This window comes from Manacus vitellinus, unplaced genomic scaffold, assembly GCF_001715985.3.
Source record: "Manacus vitellinus isolate BGI_N305 unplaced genomic scaffold, ASM171598v3 scaffold_22_pilon, whole genome shotgun sequence".
Classification (NCBI taxonomy): domain Eukaryota; kingdom Metazoa; phylum Chordata; class Aves; order Passeriformes; family Pipridae; genus Manacus; species Manacus vitellinus.
This window is the reverse complement of record NW_021939632.1, coordinates 9,767,761-9,786,954: the sequence shown is the minus strand read 5'-3', so window position 1 is coordinate 9,786,954 and position 19,194 is coordinate 9,767,761. Positions and strand designations below refer to the sequence as shown.

The window sequence follows — 19,194 nt, the reverse complement described above, 5'->3', positions numbered from 1 at the left end:
AAACTTTTAAATAGAAAAGTAGACTTAAAAACATGAAAAAAAACGAACCCCTCCAAATGGATAAAAAGCGTCATAACAAGACCACTGTATAACCATCTCATTGTCTGCAAATATTTCATTAACAGTTGTGCCAGTTCTTAATTTTATGCACAGGACAAGACATAGTTTTTCACCTGGTGAGAAGATTTAATTATTAATGCATGATGGTCTGATAGGCTTTGCTGAAAGGGGTTTGTGGTATTCATAGCATGAAAGTACACCCTTCTAAGGAATCTTACAAAAATGTTTCAATACCTCTGTGACTAATTTTGTCATTGCTTTATCTTTAGTAGAGTCTGGAGCTCTGTCTCTGTGGGTTATAAAATGCTGGGGTTTGTTTTTTTTCCACAGTTATCAAACAGTGAACAGAAGTGGTGGCTGAAGTTTATTGATTATGGCTACAGCTATCATTCACCGTATGTAGAACAATTATAAGATGCTTTGTTGCAAACTTGGTGTGCTTTTCAAGAATACAGTTAACTAGAATAGTTGATTCAGAGTAATTTAATAATAACTGAATTAATAATCTATTTCTTTTGCCTCTATCAGAGCCTCTGGATTTTGGTTTTTTTTGGATTTTTAGAGACCTTAGTCTTGTCATGGGAATCCTTGAAATCTGTAGTCCTAGTAGCTAATGTATTCCCTTGATCTTTAAAATGCTTTTATTGGATTTTTAAATCCACTTCTATGTTCTGTTAATACTTGCAGAACTGACAAAACCAAAAAGCCCTGTCTGTTGACTTTGAAAACATGTGAGGAATACCTGAGAACACGGAATAGGAAATTGGTTTAAAACATCACTCTTTCAGTTAAGTCTTGGAGGGCTTTTAGTATAGTCCTGTAGAGTTGAGATGACTCACAGCAAGCCTTGCTTCATGCTCTTCATGGCTGCAGAGAAGATTCACTGGCGTCTTAGAAGGAAAGTCCTTCACTTTCCAAAATATTATAGGAATATACTACTGTGAAAAGAAAACCAGAGTTATTGCCCATTTCCCTCACTTGTCCTGACTATGTGCTCTGATTTCAGCATGGTGATAACTAACCTCACTCTGCACATCTCAACAAAGTTAATTTGAGCATGGTACATACCTACTGAACCTACCATGTATTTATTCCTAGTCTAGTTTTTGTAGGGCATCTAGAAACAGTTACCAGCCCAAATTTCTGTGTGCACTGACTCTGTTGCTATCAGAGTTTCCCCTTGAAGGTCACATTGGATTGGAGATTAACTCTAAAATATTTATATCCAGTTTACAGTTATTTCCACGCTTCCATGATAGATTCCTGAGAGAATGCTGGTATGTTTCTCAAAAGAACTGGTATAGAGGTAAGGCTGTTTTAATTTTTTTACCCCATCTGTCATTACTATATTTACTTTTTTTTTAAAAAGAAGTAATTACCATTCTGCCCAAATTCTTATATTGGATGCAAATGATATTGAATTAGGAGTGAATGGCTTCTTCATGATAATCTGATTGAATTTTGAATCATTTATTACCTCTTCATGGTAGAAGCCATGGGTAATATTTCTTGATGATCAGAGGCAAACCTGAATTCAGATGACAAATTTTGATGACTGATTGTCATTCTTTTTGCAACATACATTAATTAGGTAAAATCTCGATTTGGTGGCTACCTTTCTATGTTTATGCTAAGTATCCTGAGCTCTGGAATTTAAGTCTGAGAGTTGTGTTAGTTAAAGCAGGTTTGACTGCATGCCTGCAACCATATATACATCTGGAGGTGCAAATTTCATTAAGTAGTGGAGTCATACTGTAAGAGCTATACAAATTAATGGAGAAGCCAGCTGGTGGTACTTGAAGCTTATTTCCTTTTCCTTTATAACCTCTGGAGAAGATACTCCTCCTGTCTACTACCATTTTGACTTTAAATCACATTTTTCCCAACGTTCACATATATGCTGCTGAACTGTTTTCATCTCTATTAACCAAAAATTGCTCTTGAATAGGAAGTCAGTCCAGTTACTGTAGAAGTCATGTAAAGCAGTGCAGGCTTGATGCTCTCTATGTAGATGCTAAAGGATTCCTTTTGGCTTTAATGACATTTAGGTCACACCCTCTATACCAGAATATGAGATTAGTCCTCATATACAAAATCTTTTTTCATTATTTTTCTGTTTTCAAGTTTTCTCTGCTTATGTGAAGTGTTACTACTGGAAATAAGGGTCAGACTCTGGTTTTTTAGGAATTTTATATTACTGTCCAGTATAAATCATTTACCTTTGCCTTTTTCTCTACTGTTATTTTTAGTGCTTTAGATTACATAGTAGTTCACTGTGGTTGCACTGAAAAGGACTTCCCTTCAGATTGGTCTTTGTCATGTCATAAAGTATGGATGGGAATTGGAGTGTGATGTGTCATTACCGTAACTGCTTTTTAAAACTTCTATGTCTGCAGACTACCCAGTGAACTGTAACGTGAAACTACCCTTCATCTGTGAAAAAAATAATGCCTCCTTACTAGAGAAACATGATCCCAGTTACCACCCAGTCAGAGGAGGTTGCCCTAAAGGCTGGCATCAGTTCCGGAATAAGGTACAGTGATAATCCAGATTCATCACCCTTACCTGTTTTTCGTTTCCGGTTAGATGGAATGCTCTTGTGAAAGAAATGAGGAGGTAGCCCCTGTGTTGAGGAATGAAGTAGGCTTTTGAAAACTCTGAAACCTATGTGTAGTGATTAAAATAATCTCCCTCACTTCTCTCTTATTCAGGATTGCTGGTTTCTTAATTTAAAAGCATTCATTTTCGGCTTTTTTTGCTTTCCCATCACCACATGTTTAGGTCCAAGAACATTTATTGTGTTGTGTTGTCTAATCTTGAGCTCTGCTTGAATGAAGAGAAGGATTAGAAAAGGGAGAGGATGAGGTTTCTGTGGCAGAAGCATCTTGATTCTCTTGCTGAGTAATCGTAGGCAGGCGGCAAGCTGGCGGACAGTTTCTTAACTTGCCTTAAGGACTTAACTCACTTAAGAATTTGAAGCAGCTTTTAAGAATTAACCAACAGATCAGAAGCCATAATATAGTCTGTTTCAGTAGTATGTTTTAGGCAGTCATCTAAAGTCTTAGTCTTAGTGAGACTCATTCCTGTTGTTTGGTCCACCATTATTCTGCATATGTCCATCAGATCTGCACATTATGTGGTGCTAAGGTTTGCAAATTTACTTCATGTCATTGCATAATAACGCTTTTGAGTTCCCATGTAGTTTTCCCCAAAACATAATTACAATACAAGGCATTACAATACAGGTTCCTGTCCCAACACTAAACGACTGTAGAGTTCATGTGTTCTCTTTCCTAAAGCAGTACATGATTCTGATGTAGCCAATAAAAATTATTGAATTCTAATCCTCAGTGAATGAGGAGTTAGTCAATGGGATCATTTTATATTTAGCTATCCTGCTGAATCTAATAAATGCTTGCAGCTAGTATCAAGTTCCTTGCTTCCTGCAAAAAAATAATTATATGTTGTTGCAGGAAATGAGAAGTGGGTTTTTAAAAAGGGTTGGTTTAAGAACCTTTTCATATTGAGTTAATTTTTAAGCAGACTGGTAGGATGAAAATCAGTTTCATTATGTTTGTTTTGCAGTGTTTCCAGAAGATGAACCCTGAATATTTAACATTTAATGCAGCTAATGAAAAGTGTGTAACTTTTGGAGGCTCTCTTCCATCTATCTCAGATCAAACTGAGCAAGGTACGATGGTGAACTGGGGGCACTTTTAATATGCAGCTTCACTTCTAAATTCAGAATAGTTCTGCTTAAGAACTTGAACATGAAATCATTTGGTTATCTACAGGCATACTGGGAACATTCTAAAAATCCAGGACCAGTTAAAAATGTGTGGTCTGTTGTTTGCATCACTGGAAACATAACATGGAAATGCAGTCTGCAGATGTTTGAGCCAGGTTGAAGAGCAGCTTCTCTATATGATCTTGACTTGCTATAACAAGAAAAAAAATTGTAAAACTGTGCATTAAGAGTTGAATATAGACGGGTCATCACTGAATGAAGAATTCCCATGTTTTGCTTTGCAAGTTAAAACATAATTGAGACTTTGCTTCTGTGAAAACTACCTTGGGAGCTGCTTCCAAGTCAAGCTCAGCTGTCTGTGCTGGAACAAGGTGGCAAACACAATGCCTGCTGGACCACATAGGACCCTCTGTGTCTGTGCGTGCCACGCAGCTTAATATGGCAGTGTGTCCAAACTGACCACCTGCAGGCTCTCCAGGGTGGTCCATCCATGGGAGGATGGAAGGCAGGAGGACTGCAAAACACAGAACTGTTCCACCTCTCTGCTGTCTTGCCAGCTAGAGTCAATGAGGGGAATGCAGTGAGAAAGAAATGGGTACACATTGGCTGCACATAATGTTCAGCAATAAATCACTGAATGATACAGCTGAATTTGCAACTATATTCTTGTGGGTAACTAAGAGTTCTCTGGGGGTATAGCTGAAGTAGCTCGGTTGAATTCTGCAATGTCCACAGGACATATTTTCTTTATAAGCCAATAACCTCTTGCCAAACAAAATACCATTAGTAGACTAGAGAGGTCACTAGTGTACCTGCAGGCAGCAACTGAATGGTAATTTTTTTTAACTTCTGCTTTTGGGGAGGAATAGGGTCATATACAGGAACATACATGTCTGAGGCCTGCATGTTTTTGGATGCTTTTAAGATTGCAAAACTATAGCCATTCTGCAATGTTACATAGCAGGATCTTCTGTGTGATTTGGTGCATATGAAAGTGCTTGTTATTGTTTCTTGTTTGTTTTTCTTTCCCCCTTGTAGTGGAGGTCACCTATATGGAAAGAAGACACAGTCTTTTAAAGAAGTATGTCTCTTTCTGTAGGCTGCCTCTACGCTTCCCAGTGGCATTAGGTCGCTGACATAATCAGCACAGCCAGGCATTAGCTCTGACATAGTCTGGCATGTGGCCAATGGTTAAAACATGTCAGCAGTAGCTAATTACATAGCTTCAGTTTGTCTTCCTAATCTAGTCAAGATTAGTGAATGCCTTTGGTGCCTGCTGGGTTACCAAAGCCCATTGTTTCTTGCCAGAATGCTCATTAAGAGGGATCTGATTTAAGGTTTGCCTAGCTGAATTTTTTCCAACTAAACCTGACTTCTTTTGTCTTGTCCTGCTTTCTGTGATGGTGGGGTGGAAAAACTCTGCCAGAATCTTAAAACTGTTCTGATTTATAGTATATGGAGAGAAAGATGGGAGATAAGACTTCATCAATTCAGAGAGGGCAGGAGGGAGCTCTTCTATTATGTCTGTAGGGAGACAGTAGAAGATCTTGCAGACTTGCGGAAATGCAGCTTTTGAAATTTAGATGTAAGTGCAAGAATACAAAGTAGTGGGCAGAGAAACAGGTTAAATCTGCTTCTCAGCTCAGAAATTGAAGGACAAATGCCAGTAGCCTGCTCCTTGCAGATAAAATCAGTATGAAAGGTGTTACCATATGGAAGTAAGGGATGGTAAGCATTTGGCAATCATGAAGGGTTGGGAAAATTAATACGAGCAGGTGTTGCATTATCTTACTTATGTGAACTGTTTTTTCAGATGTTTGCTGTTGTTTTCTGAACCACAATATGTACATTTACTGTTCTGCCCAACAGATTATATAACATCCTTGCTTCCTGGTATGCCAAAAGATATTTGGATTGGTTTACAGTTTCTGTTCAGCACAAGAGAAAACAAATGGATAGATGAGAGCAGACTGATGTATAGTAATTTTCACCCACTCCTGACTGGAAGATTAAGGAAAATTCCACTGGATGTAAGTTCTGGCTTTTGACTTCTCTTGCCTATTGAGAACTGTATCCAAAAAAAAAAAAGGCATTGGAATTGTATACTTAAAAAAAATCAACAAAACCCAACCCAAAAAAACATGTAACAGGCAAAATCCCCTAGTTAGTCATTTTAATTGGCCAACAAGATGACTGACAGTAATGGAGTTCTGTTTACCTTTATTTGGATGACAACTTCTGAAGTGTATTTAACTTAGGAAATCTTTCTAAGTCCAGGCACCTGGTAGTGTTTGTAAAACAGGTAAGCTGTATTGCACCACTCCTTTGAAACTTCTTAAACAAGTTCAGACAGCTGGGGTTCTCCTAACCTCATGTTACTTCATCTCTACACAAGTATGTTTATGCCTTATTTAGACTGATAAGGGTATTTCTCTCTCTCAGCTTTTTGATGAAGAATTTAACAATCAGTGCGGTGTAATCCTCAATGATCCCAAATCACAGTATGCTGGAACATGGAATTTCACTGCTTGTGCTGACAGGCACTTCTTGGGTATATGCCAACGTCCTATAGGTAAGTCTGAAGAGTCAAAATAAATTACAACCAGAGTTTTCACTTAAAGTGCATGTGCCAGGAGACTTTTTAATGCATGTAAATTATTTCACTTGAAGAGCAAGATTCTTGTAGAGACTGAGCAGATAAATTTAGGAAAAGCAGAGTGTGGAGGATGATCTGGAACCTATTTTGTCAGACATTCAGAATTTTCCCTATGGTTTTTTATAGCCCAGTTCAGATGGAATCTGTTTTCCTGAGAGACTGTGGTTTCAGGGGAATCGTACTTCAGCAGATGGGTATAGAGGTGATGTACATCAAGGGGTGGAACAAGGGACTCCGTTTTCCTTTTCAGAACTGGGGAAGTGAGAAGCCCCGGGAAGGAATCTCACAATATTTCTATCTTCCTTAAACATATCCTATGTTTCTTAGTACTTTCAGAATATAAAGTATCACAGACTCTTAAAGTTGAAATTGGTCTCTCCAGAGCAAACTTGAGGGCTTACATGGAGAGTGATGATTTGGAGTGATGCAGCTTTCCCTAGCTTCATACAGATCCATTGGTGTGAGTAGGATTTCTTAATCTGAACTAAAAATAATATTCAGATGTACCCACGTGGGTTGGCCAATGCCAAATACTGGAATAAGATCAAACACATTTAGTTATTATATGCATTTAATTACTGCTATGGGCTAATGTTCAGCACACCCACTTCTGAGTAAGTTCCTTTATATAAATAATCCTTTTAAGTAAAGAGCATGCTATCTTCTAAAAAAAAGAAAAAACAAACAAAAAAAACCCCTAGGTGTATAAAACACCCAAGAATATGCCCACCTTCATTCTCAAATACGCAGAGATTTCCACCTCCCACCCCTCCACCTCCATTTAACATATAAAATCTTCTTTACTTCAGTGCCAAATACTTCAGAAATTTCAGATATTGAGATTAGAAGTCTGGATGGAAGAGATGTAAAAATTTGAAAAGGAGATTTTTATGAATAGGGGGTTGACAGTGTGTCTGTTTATATCAATATCTTATTAGTCTGGGATGACTAAATACTAAGTGCTTCTTTACCACAGCTGTAGAGGATGTAATGAGAAAGGTTTTTAGACTGACAGAATGTGTCCTGTATTGTTTGGTCTTATATCATCATTGTGTTAGGGATCTAAGGATAACTTGGGTTGGAAGGGACCTCAGCAGGTTGCAGCAACAGTTGTGAGAGAGTCCAGGTTGCCTAGGGCTTTATCCTAGGGAAAAGAACAATTCATGCTTATTGGAAATCTTAGCATGATTGTGATTTGCAGAATTTTTTGAGACTGTAATCACCAGCAATAATTTTTTCAGAAATGAACATTTTACTTACTGCCTTGTTTCCAATTTGGCACCCTTTGATGAGTGATGGCACCCTGGGTTCCATGGTTATCTTCTGTAGCTGTTTACTAAATGAAAGCATTTGGCAACAGACACAAACCACTTGAAACAATCTGTTTCAGCCTTGTCACTCTTCTGCTCTATTGAAACCTGTAAATATCAAATTAATATTGTGTTTCTATGATCTTATGGTTTGGAAAATGGCCCTGTCAGCCTATCAATCAACATTTATATCCTGTTATTTATGAAGTGATTCTCCTTCCTCCCTTATGAGCCTTTTCCTGCTTGAGATATTTTAAATATTAGGGGTTTCTGCCTTTTGGAGAGCAAATTTGTTTTTGGTTGTGTATAAAATTTTTGGGGTTACCATTTGTATGCTTTAACTTACCATCCACGGGAATATTTGTATCTTTTATTAACTCCAGTTGTCATGCATTGCTGAGCTGTATGCTGTCAGGTATGATGCTGATAACTGTGGTAACACTCAGTGCTTGGAGCACAAGTAGTGAATTGTATGCCTCCCTATGCAAGGTGGATTTTCTACAATTAGTTAAGCACACGTGGAGGCAAAATCAGTTCTCACTATACTCATGGATGGCAGTAAGGAATTCTGGGACTGTGTGGTACCAGTATCTGCATAGACAAGTTTTGGGGTCCATTAGATTTGCATAAGCCACAGGCTCCACAGAGGTAAATGAGTCAAGTTTAGCTGTTGCTGTGTTACAGCAGAGAGCAGTCGCCTTCTCCTATTTGTGTATAATTAAAGTTGTATAATATGTTTTTAATTCAATATATTATTTAGCAGTTAGTTAAAACTGTCAGATATAAATATATGTGAACCAAATTTGAGAAAAAAGATACTTTAAACTACATTGAATGAAAATAATACTTATTTTTAAATATGTAATTTTCTGTCTAAAGTGTCAAAGATACTTTGCTTCTAACTATAATTATAGCATAATCTACTGTCTAAGATTTTTTTTCCAGGTGTTATTCAGAAAGATTTTTCTGATTGTTACAGAGACATTGGGAGTTAAATATGTATTACAGTGTTTAACTACCTAATTACTGGATTTCTCTTTTAGGTATAGGAACTTCTGATAACCAGACAGAGCAAGTCATTAATGAAACATTGAGCTATCAAGATGTTCAATACATGGTAATTCTGAAGAATTTGTCCTGGAATGATGCAGTGGCTGCATGCATAAATAACAAGATGCAGCTGGTTAGCATCACAGATCAGTTCCAGCAGGCTTTTCTTGCTGTTCAGGCGGCCCTTCATAATTACCCACTCTGGATCGGACTCTTCAGCAGAGATGTAAGTTTTGGTTTTCCCTCAGACTATGGCTTAAGGTAATTTTGAGACTTGTGTGAAACAGAACCTGAGTTAAAGAAATGCAGTGAAAAATTAGTTTCTAGGGTAACTGTTTTCATTTAGGGATAAGCATCTGGAGTGTCTCAAAATTAATGTTTTAAACCCTCAGTTCTCCAAGTTACATAGTTCTTGAATTCCACTGGATGAATTGATGATAATGATGATGAGAAAATTCTTTTAAAGGACTACTGATGTAGGGATATATTGTAGGGTGGCAGCAACATAGGTTGCTGAATCATCTTTGTCTCTTTTGTAAACAAACAAGTAATTAGTGTTGCCATTTAATATCATTGCCACTGTTTACAGTACCTCTCTAGAAAGATGACCCAAAATCTGTTTTGGAAGGGAGAAACTAGAAGTGGCAAATAAAATCCAAAGTGAATCATTGAACACTTCTGGAGATACATTTCTGAAGCTTAATGTAGATTCTGTTGTTACTTCATGATATTTGTGTCTGTGTTTTAAGTTTGAGGGAGACATCCCTGAAGACAGGTCAGTGGGTTTTTCTTTTTCCTTCTGTTTGTTCTGTCAAAAGAATTTGAAAAAATACAGGAGGTGCTGTTTTCTGCTCTTATTAGCTGGAGGACCTCTTGAAAATCTTTATTGTGGATTAAGAGCTGTCTCAAGTGTTAATGAAATGCTTTGGGCTTGCTTGCAGGGTTTGTCTTTTCATCAAGCACATGAGTCTGGAGATAATTGCAAGAAAAAAGTTAGAATTTTTTTAGAAGTGACTTATACAGAGTTTGGTGGTGTTCACTCAGCGTCTGTGGTGTTATGTTTTTCCAATGTCCATAATGGACTACTGAGTACTCTAGCAAAGTAGGGGGAAAACATAAAAATTTGAGTGTGTACTTTATGGAGAGTATTTTTAAATTTTTAAAGGAAACAACCATTTAATCTTTGTGAAGAGGCGGAAACTAGACAACCTACTTTCCCTCCTCTTTTGATTTTTTCATCTGTAAGTGTAGATCAAATGATTCATTTTGGGGCATACAGTACAGGCATGCACTGGCTTTTCGCTATTGCAACACTTCATTATTTGGGCACAATTAAAAAATCACATGAAAGGACATTATAATGAAACTGGTCAACAGAAGTTGTTACTCCGGTGCTGGAATCATAGACACAAAAGAAAGATACAAGATAAGTTAAATAACAAAGCAACAGGGGGATTTCCAGAAGATGACTTTCAAATGTAAGATTTTTAAAGGATGACATGCTGCTTGTATGTGGTTTTTTTTCTTATTCCTCTTACATCCTCCAGGGCAGGAACGCAGCATCTGATGCATTAAATAAATTAAGTATTTAATAGATTACTTTCAGCTCAGTATGGAGTAACTGAGACAGGACCTTATTCTCAGTTATTAACAGTTTTCCAAGACCAGGTAATTATATCCACCATTGATTTGTAGATGGCAAATGATACAATTTGGACATCTCAGTGCTAGGCCTTCTTCCATAAACACAGTGGTTACACATCACCACTGGATAATTTGCCATCCACTTCAGCTAATTCACATATTTTGAACTGCAAAACTTAAAATAATGAAACTTGTTACATTGTGAGTAGCAGATCAGATCATGAGGGCAATGGAACACTTATAGTTCTCACCAGAGACACTGTAAATGTTTAGCCAGTGTAAATATATTATCATGTCATTTTCTGTACCTCATATTTTTTACTATGTAAGCTCATCCCTGTTACTTAAACACTGCTAGGGTGGAAAGCATTATGGCTGGCTGGATGGGAAACATGTTAGTTTTAGTCGCTGGTCTGAAGATGATGAAGAAACAAACGAAGAATGTGTGTTTTTGGATACTGATGGCTTCTGGAAAAGTTCTGACTGTTCCTCTGAAAATCGAGGTGCTATTTGCTACGCATCAGAAAGTATGTATACTAGCAAAATATTTATAAAGCTGAGTTTTGTTTTATTGTGAAACATATTTGATGATTCCAGCTCATAACTTCAAAATTACAACTTTTTAAAAATTACAGTTTGTCAGGCTGATTTGCATGCCAGGAAAAAAAGAAATCAGCTTCAAAAGGGGGGTGTGCAATTGTTGGTCTTAATCCACTTGTTCCTTAGAAATAAATTCAACATGGATACATTAGGTCAAACTGCCCTTTTTGTCAACTGATTGTACCTTTGCACTGCTTCCCTAAGATTGTTGCATACTAATCTCTCCCACTTGCATGTAGAGGAAGATTCAGCTACCTCTGTACTATTTACATCTTAATATTGGGACCTCCTGTAATTCAGACATGGAAGTCTGTACAGGGAAGAGGGTGCATGAATATATGGAGAATAAAGCTAGGAGATAGACACTGAATTGAAAGGTGTAAATTAAAGTTATCTGCAGTTCACAAAACCCATCTAAATACCTACTAATTATAACAAGAAAGATAGGGATATAGCAGGACATGTTTTTTTTTATTTTCAGGAGAGTGCTTGCTAGTTATGTATCCTTCAGAAAACAATCATTCTGAGAGATCATCACAGATAGCTTCCCTATGTGACCATTATAATTAGGGGGGTTTTGGTTTTTTTCTGTGAAGGGACAGAGCTAAGCCATTGTACATCCTGAGTCAGAGTCAAGTGTGGCATTACGACATGGTTAAATGTTTTTTTCTTGCAGTCTAGGCAACTGCAGGAAGAGTTCTTCTTACTCCTCAAGTGTTAGCTAAAGCCAGAGAACTAAGATGTGTTGCTAGCTATGAAGTAGATTATTTGTTATGGTGATCTGTCTTGCAAAAGAGGCAGTAAGAGCTTTTAGTTATTGACCCACACTTAGCACTTTTATGTACGGATTTTATTCTTAAACCTATTTAACATAATAATTTTGAAAATTTGTAAGCAACTGTATTCTTTAGTAGAGCTGGTTTTGCTGCTTTAAAAAAATCGTCATCATGAGGAAACTGAAAGCAACGATGCGTCACACATTTAGAGGATGGCACTTAATTTGTCTTACATGTTTTTAAATAGTACCTGAAATTGGTTTGTGGTGTCAGATTAGATGGTGTTAATAGTAAGTCATGTTCTGAATGTCATCTTTTCTTTCTTCAGAGAAGACTGAAAAAGAACAAGTTACACAAGTGAAGTGCCCACATAAGATTAAAAATACACCCTGGATATCATTTAGAAACAATTGTTACACTTTTATGATAACAAAAAATAGATGGAGAGAACTGAAGTCTCAAGAAGCTCATCATTTATGCAGGAAAATGAGTAAGTACTTTGTCATATTGCAGGTATTTATGGATTTAGCTTGAGGGAGATGAGTTTTAGACCTGAGTCACTGTCTTAAAATGACAGACAGCAAAGTGAGAGTTGAGAAAGGTTCTGGCATTTGGAAATATGCATGTGTTGGACTCCTTGATGCTGTTTGCTTTTGCACTGCTCTGATAAAAAGTGCCAGAGCATGGGTAGGAGAGTTGGAGAGGAAGAGAGATGGCTAGGAACTACTGAACTCTGAGATCTCTGAAAAATTGGAAGGCTTGTTTTTGTGTTTGGTTGGTTTGGTTTTTTTCTCTATAATATGCCAATTTCAAATAGGTTGCCTAATTGTTATCCTCTTGGCAACATTCTGGCTTTACAGTCACATTTAGTTCATGGTTTCCCTCCGTTTTGTGGAACACTTAGGTGAACAAAGTAAATAGACTGAGAATAGTCCAATTCAGAAAAGCACACAGACTTTTTCTGTTCATCCTAAATAAAGTGTAAGCTTAGGAACAACATCCCTCTTATATTAAATCTTCAGACGTGCATCTTTCCAAAAATTAGTTTTATTTTTTGTGAATTGATTTCAATTCAGTCTTAATACTGTTTGTCTGCTAGCGAAGTTCATGCAAATCATGAAAGATTGCTGATATTTTTATGTTCTATACAGAAAATTTTTACTACAGAGTCACTGCATATGCTGAGTTGGAAGTGACAGTAGGACCCAGAGATATCTCTGGAGCTGATACATTTCACTTATCCACAAAATCAGGGGAAGCACTGTTGATAATACATTTGAAAATTTTTTTTGCACTGTTCATTTATGTTATAAAGATCTGACCTTTGCACACTATTGAGCTATCTGTAATAAGTATTACCAGTAATAGAAAAGAATACATACTTTGAAACTGAAATGTGAATTTGTAAGAAAGTAACGTAAAAAAATTTTCAACAGACCCAGAATCATTTGTTCTGAGTGTTCGAGATGAAGAAGAGAATAACTTTGTTACTGAGCAGCTTCATTCATTCAGCGGTCTGGCTCTGTGGGTCTGGCTGGGTGTGATTTATGATGACAGTGGTAAGATTTAAGGGGTTTCTTTTTCTTAATAACTAGATTGGAGACAAAGTTTTCAGCATTAAGTGCATGGGTTTTGCATGTTTTAGTTTATAACTGAAGTCAAACTGAATGCAAACCTATAATGCTTTATATTTGTAATTATCTTCTAGAAAGAAATAATTGGACATGCTCTCTGTTTCAGTGATAATTAGATCCAATATGTTCTTTAGTCCAGATTTGATTTCCTTGTAAAGCAGGACTTAAAATGGCCAGGATGAGTGATGCTAACCTATTTAGCATTAGATATGGAACTGATTTAGAGTAACTTCCAGTATCCCAGCATTTTTTTCCAAAGTGAATATCTGTTAATGTCCTTAATATATTCAGAGTTAAATGGTATTTGTAGACATAATGCCAGTGTTTTAATAAATATGCAATGTTTTCCACAGATAAAGTTCTCAAGTGGTATGATGAAACTCATCTGACTTACAATAACTGGAGGCTGGGAAGACCTATCATAAAGAAGAACAGTTTTTTTGCTGGTGTAAACCTTGATGGTTTTTGGGATATTTATAATTATTCTCAAAGTTGGCATGCCAATCACTATAACATGTACAGTATTCTTGCCTGTAAAATCGAAATGGGTAAGTAGCATTGGAGTGTTGGATGAGGGTCATAATTTAAATCCTGGTTCCTGCTATATAAGGCCTTGGTTTTGCTCCTAGTGAAACACATGGCACAGCTGTCATGGGCATCTGGGGGTCATGTGGTCATTCTGTTCATCACTGCTGTAATACTCTGATCAGGAGGAATGTGTTTGCTGTGCTCGTCTGGCAACTACTCAGTGTTCAAAGTAGCAAAAGTGAACTTACTTGATATTGCCTTATACTGAACACTTTAATGCTTGAGTTACATTGATATAGATGAATTTTAATGCTTTCTGTATCTTCCTAATAACACAAACAAATGCACCTTGTTGTCTTCTTATTCTTTGAAACAGGACCCCAGCAGCACAAACCTCCATTACCCGAGTCTATTCCACATGGAAACAGAACATACAGGATCCTTCAGAAAAAATTAACATGGTATGAGGCATTGAGAGCATGCAAACAAAATAAGAGTGATTTAGCAAGTGTACACAGTGAATCACAACAGTTATTTCTAGAAGATATTGTCAAACAGGATGGTTATCCTCTGTGGCTTGGATTGTCAGTTCATGATGTAAGTAAATACTGTTGGTGACGTCTGTAACAGAACTTGTAAATAATATTTTTGACAAGATATGAAATATTTTCTGATGCTTCTTTGCAGTTTCTAGATTCTCTCTTTCATGCAGTGCACTACCTCCTTTTTCAACCCTGTGTAATTTACGTTAATATTAAATGTTAGTGAATGTAGCCACACTGAGATATTTCTTCCAAATCCTTGACGCTTTAAAATAATACAGTGGTCCCACATCATTCCTTGCAGCACAAGGATGTGTGATTTGCAGTGCTACCTTTAGAGGCTTCAGACTTTATGGTGCTCTGTAGAATCAGATTCCATCAGCGAATACAGAGAGACAAGGCTGTGTGGAACTTGCTTAGTCCAGGTCAGGACTGGCTCTCCAAAGCAGTTCAGGACCTGGCTCTTGAGCAGGTTATGTGTCCCTTCTCCCAGGAGGCTTAGCAAGAGGCAGCTGCAGATCTTTTTCCTCCTCTGACTGCTTTACTGTGGACCCAAAAGCCTGTGGTGCTGACCCTACTCCCCTCACTAATTGCCAGACCTGGCCATAGTTAGTTGGCAGGAATACCCCTCTGCAGAGGTGTGTGATTTCTGTGTGCACCTCTTCTACCTCTGGTGTCCTGTGACCTGAACAGCTCCCTCCACAACTGACTCCTCACTGTCACGGGTTTCCAGGAATGTATCTGAAGTAGGAGCTAGTACTGAAAACCATTCCTCAGCTGCCCAGCTTTATTCACTGAGGTCATCTCGACAGTTTGACAGTTTGCAACATATCCAGTAAACGTTCATAGCAGGGAAGGCAGACTGTTTAAATGAAACAGTGGGATGGAATTAAGTGACATGTTCTCCTTAGAATAAAACAGACACATTGCAGGTTTAAACTTGCAAACATGCTGTACTTTCTCATTTCCCACAAATAATCGGGATTTCTGTGTTAAGAATTGATTGGAAAATGCAAACTATGTTGTACATTTATTTACTATAGATTTAGATGAGATCCCCTCACTTTAATTTACCCCCATACAAGGGACAAATATTGCTACATGGCTTAACTCATGACTGATAAGATTTAAACCACAACCGTATGTGGTTTAAAAGTTGTGGTCTTTTCTTTAATAAGTTGTGGATTTTTTCTTTAATTAGGGAAGTAAAGCTAATTTTGAATGGTCAGATGGAAGTGACTTCGACTACTATCCTTGGGAATTAGAAAACTCAAATACTACTGAGAATTGTGTTCTGTTGGATACTAAAGGAGCTTGGAACCGGACAAAATGTACAAATGTTGCTGAAGGTGCCATTTGTTATAGCCCTCCAAACAGTAAGTGTTATTAAGGTTTTGTGTAGTTGTCTTTTGTCTCTATATGTTGTATTCAGAAGTAGAAATGAAGGTTGAAATACTACATATGATTCCCTCTTTTAAGAAGAGTTTTCTGTCAGGGATGATAAAACACTTTTTAGTACTTCAGGGAGATTAATTCTCTCCATTCCAGTGGTGAAAACCTAAAACAAACCTGGTTAGTTTTTAATCACCTGTGATATGAATATGAAATGTATGTATCTTTTCTGAACCCAAGTACTTATCAAATATGTACAACAAACTTCAAAACCCACTAAAAAACAAGAAAAAATTTTTCCCAAGCCTTTGGGATTTTGTCTTACGCTCCTTTTCAAGCAAATTTATCTGTGACACATGAAGAAGGAATGTAAGCTAATTGAATAGTGGTTCTTGGTAGGAGTAGTAGTCCTTGTTAGTACTTACTGTCCTGTTACTCCAGCGAGACTGCACGCAAACGGCTGCAGCAGAAATAACATCAAGTTTCTTTGTCTTTGCAGAGAGGCAATTCCAGCCAGAGCAAGCGAGCAGAGCCTCAGGATGCCCGCAGAGCAGTGGTGCCCTACAGTGGGTACAGTACAAGGATCACTGTTACGCCTTTGACATGGCATTCTACAATTTTTCAGTATATAATATGGAAGAGGCTAAGAAAGTCTGCCAGAAGCTGAGTATGTTTAGATTCTTTATCACATTACAACTTGTAATTAGTCCACTATTTGAGAAGAAATAAAACCCAACAACCAAAAAACCTATGCTGATTATACTTCAACTTTGCCATTTTTATTCTTCTTTAGTTTAGGAAAAGCAATAGCAAACTTTATCTTTGAATATCTGATGAAAATTCTTCATAAAATGCTGCATTGTGCTGACAGATTCTTTGGCACACAGGTATCTGCAAGTAAAATTCAGGTAGCAAGTTGCAGAAGATCATAAATTTAAGTCTTACAGTTTGGAGGAAAACACTTTGTCTGTATACAGTGTTAGTGCTGTTGGTAGTGCTTTCTTGTTATATATCTTCGCAGTAGAGAGCCTGCTAACTTTTCAGATGGTTCAAAGCATGTACTTTATAGATATTAAGGCACATAATATCACTAAAAAACAATTTTTAGTCAAATTAAAGGATTTTATCTCTTCTTTGCTGAGCTGCATGGGCAATTGTATTGCAGAGGTGCCATTAAGCAGTTTCATTTACAGAAGTTTTAATCACCTTAACTGAGAGGTTAGTGACTGTCATAACTTTCTTTTATGGAATTACAGTGTGAAGTTGAACTCACTATTTAGGATGAAAAAGAACCAGTCCTGGATAGTTTTCTGTTGAGTCCGACTTGGTCTGATAGTTGAAAGTGAACTTTCTCTAAATTAAGCTTCTGGCATGTAAAGAATGGGTACTCTCTGAGCATGTCTATAGTATACTCTTTCCTCCCTCTTAGTCCTTAATTACTGTAACACGGTATATAAGAACCTGAGACACAATGAGAGCATTAATTTAGAAATTAACTTGACTCAGCAAAATGCTGAACTTTTGTTCAAGTATATTTTTGAAAAGGGCTTATTACTTGGACAAGGCTAGTAATTTTCAGTGGGCATATCTTTTGATACCTTCCATGTATGTAGTCTGCAACTGCTGTAAGTTTACTCCCATTTTATTTTTTTATAACCTACTAGAATAATCAGTCATCTGAAGCCATTTTTTATAACATGCTGTATTTTAGGGGATGAGAGGTTCATGTCTTTATTCTGAAGGTTACTTCAAGCTTATATTAAAAGCCCAGATCAGCAGATCTTTTCCCACAGTAATTATTCCCACAGAAAACTCAATGTACAAGCACCATGAAAAATCTTTTAAGTTGCAATTCTGACTGGTTTCCTCTGCCACTTAGGTCCTTCAGCCACCCTTCTGACTATAGTTGATGCTGAGGAAAATGCATTTGTGAGCAAACACGTAAAGGAACATGATCTCATCACCAAGAATGTATGGCTTGGCCTGGCTCAGAGCTCTAAGGGTAAGAAGTAGCAACTATGTGTGAGCATTAATGTTTCACGTGGTAAATGAAAATGCATAAATCCTCAACTAAGAATAGTTTCATAGTGTTGGTAGCCTACAGTAACTTCTGCTTGAGGTTGGAATCCCTTATTTAGCATTATAAAGCCCTTTGGACTTCATTGTAGTAAAATCTCTTCTTATTGCACACCTAGGGTAATCAGGAGTCACTGAAAATCATTTTTCCCAATGCTGCTTTTGGTGCCTAATGGTTAAGCTGCGAATGCATCAATTGCTAAAGGCCCAGAGAAGAGGTGTGGCTGAAAGTTACATGTTCATGTTTACTGCTTTTAATATATGAGATGCATAGTCAGCCCTGTTGCTTTTAGCAATGTAAAGAAATCAACAGATTGTGAATGACACTGTGTAGCATTACAGCATGTTTTGGTGATCTAAACTAAGCAATGTTTTTTCCCAACAGGTCAGTCCCTGAACTGGCTGGATGGCTCATCAGTTAATTATGTCAACTGGGAGAATAAAACTGCAGAAGCCAATGAAAAATGCAGTGTTATCATGTCCAGAACTGGCATGTGGTCCAAAGTTGACTGCAGTCGTAGTCAAAGCAGAGTGGTTTGCAAAGCTCCTTTAGGTACAGAGGCGTTACCTTTAGTGGAGACTTAATTTTGTAGAGGCTGTTTTCAGGGTTTTCTGGTTAGTTGGGTAAAGTCTGTGTTGAAATAACTGAAGTGCAATTCACAAAAGAACCCATCAAGTACCTCTGCCTAAGCAAGAGCCTTCTGTTGTTGTTTAGCCATAAAATTGCATTCAGAGACAAATTGTCTAGGAATTTACTTCTCCTGGCTCCCACTGTCCACTCAGTGGGTAAGGGAGAGAACTGAAATGTCCACTTAAAAGTGAGCATAGAGTAGTTGCTGTTGCTTCTTACCACAGTGTATCTGTCATGGGTGAGTCTGTATAGGTGGAATCAGAGTTCTGCTTGTAAGAGATGCTGAGTAAGCAGGTACTGTAGATTGTGTTTTCAGTCTTGAGGAGGCTTCTGGAAAGAAGCTCCAGAAAAAGGCTCAGGCTGCTTGTTACTTCCTCATGCTCTGCTTTGTACAGGAAAGAAAGCAATTACCTAAGCATTAAGCAAGCAAGTTCCTGAGAAGCAGTGAAATCTTTCTGATTTTGTTTACATTTTCACTGAGGTGGAAATGCAGGAATAGATTTGACTTCATGCTGCTAAGGAAGACCTCAGTAAGATCTTTTCAGTC

At 37.4% G+C, this 19,194-nt stretch overlaps 1 protein-coding gene across 1 annotated transcript in view; it reads left to right on the top strand.

Moving 5' to 3' along the window:
• Positions 1–19,194, top strand: part of LY75 (lymphocyte antigen 75) — a 45,567-nt gene that overhangs the window by 24,111 nt on the left and 2,262 nt on the right. The window contains 16 exon segments of the mRNA XM_018072555.2: positions 391–455; positions 1,290–1,366; positions 2,457–2,593; positions 3,646–3,751; positions 5,678–5,838; positions 6,251–6,380; positions 8,818–9,050; positions 10,827–10,995; positions 12,173–12,334; positions 13,281–13,403; positions 13,832–14,026; positions 14,383–14,603; positions 15,750–15,924; positions 16,440–16,607; positions 17,820–17,942; positions 18,402–18,569. Coding sequence (XP_017928044.2) covers positions 391–455; positions 1,290–1,366; positions 2,457–2,593; positions 3,646–3,751; positions 5,678–5,838; positions 6,251–6,380; positions 8,818–9,050; positions 10,827–10,995; positions 12,173–12,334; positions 13,281–13,403; positions 13,832–14,026; positions 14,383–14,603; positions 15,750–15,924; positions 16,440–16,607; positions 17,820–17,942; positions 18,402–18,569 — 2,413 coding nt within the window.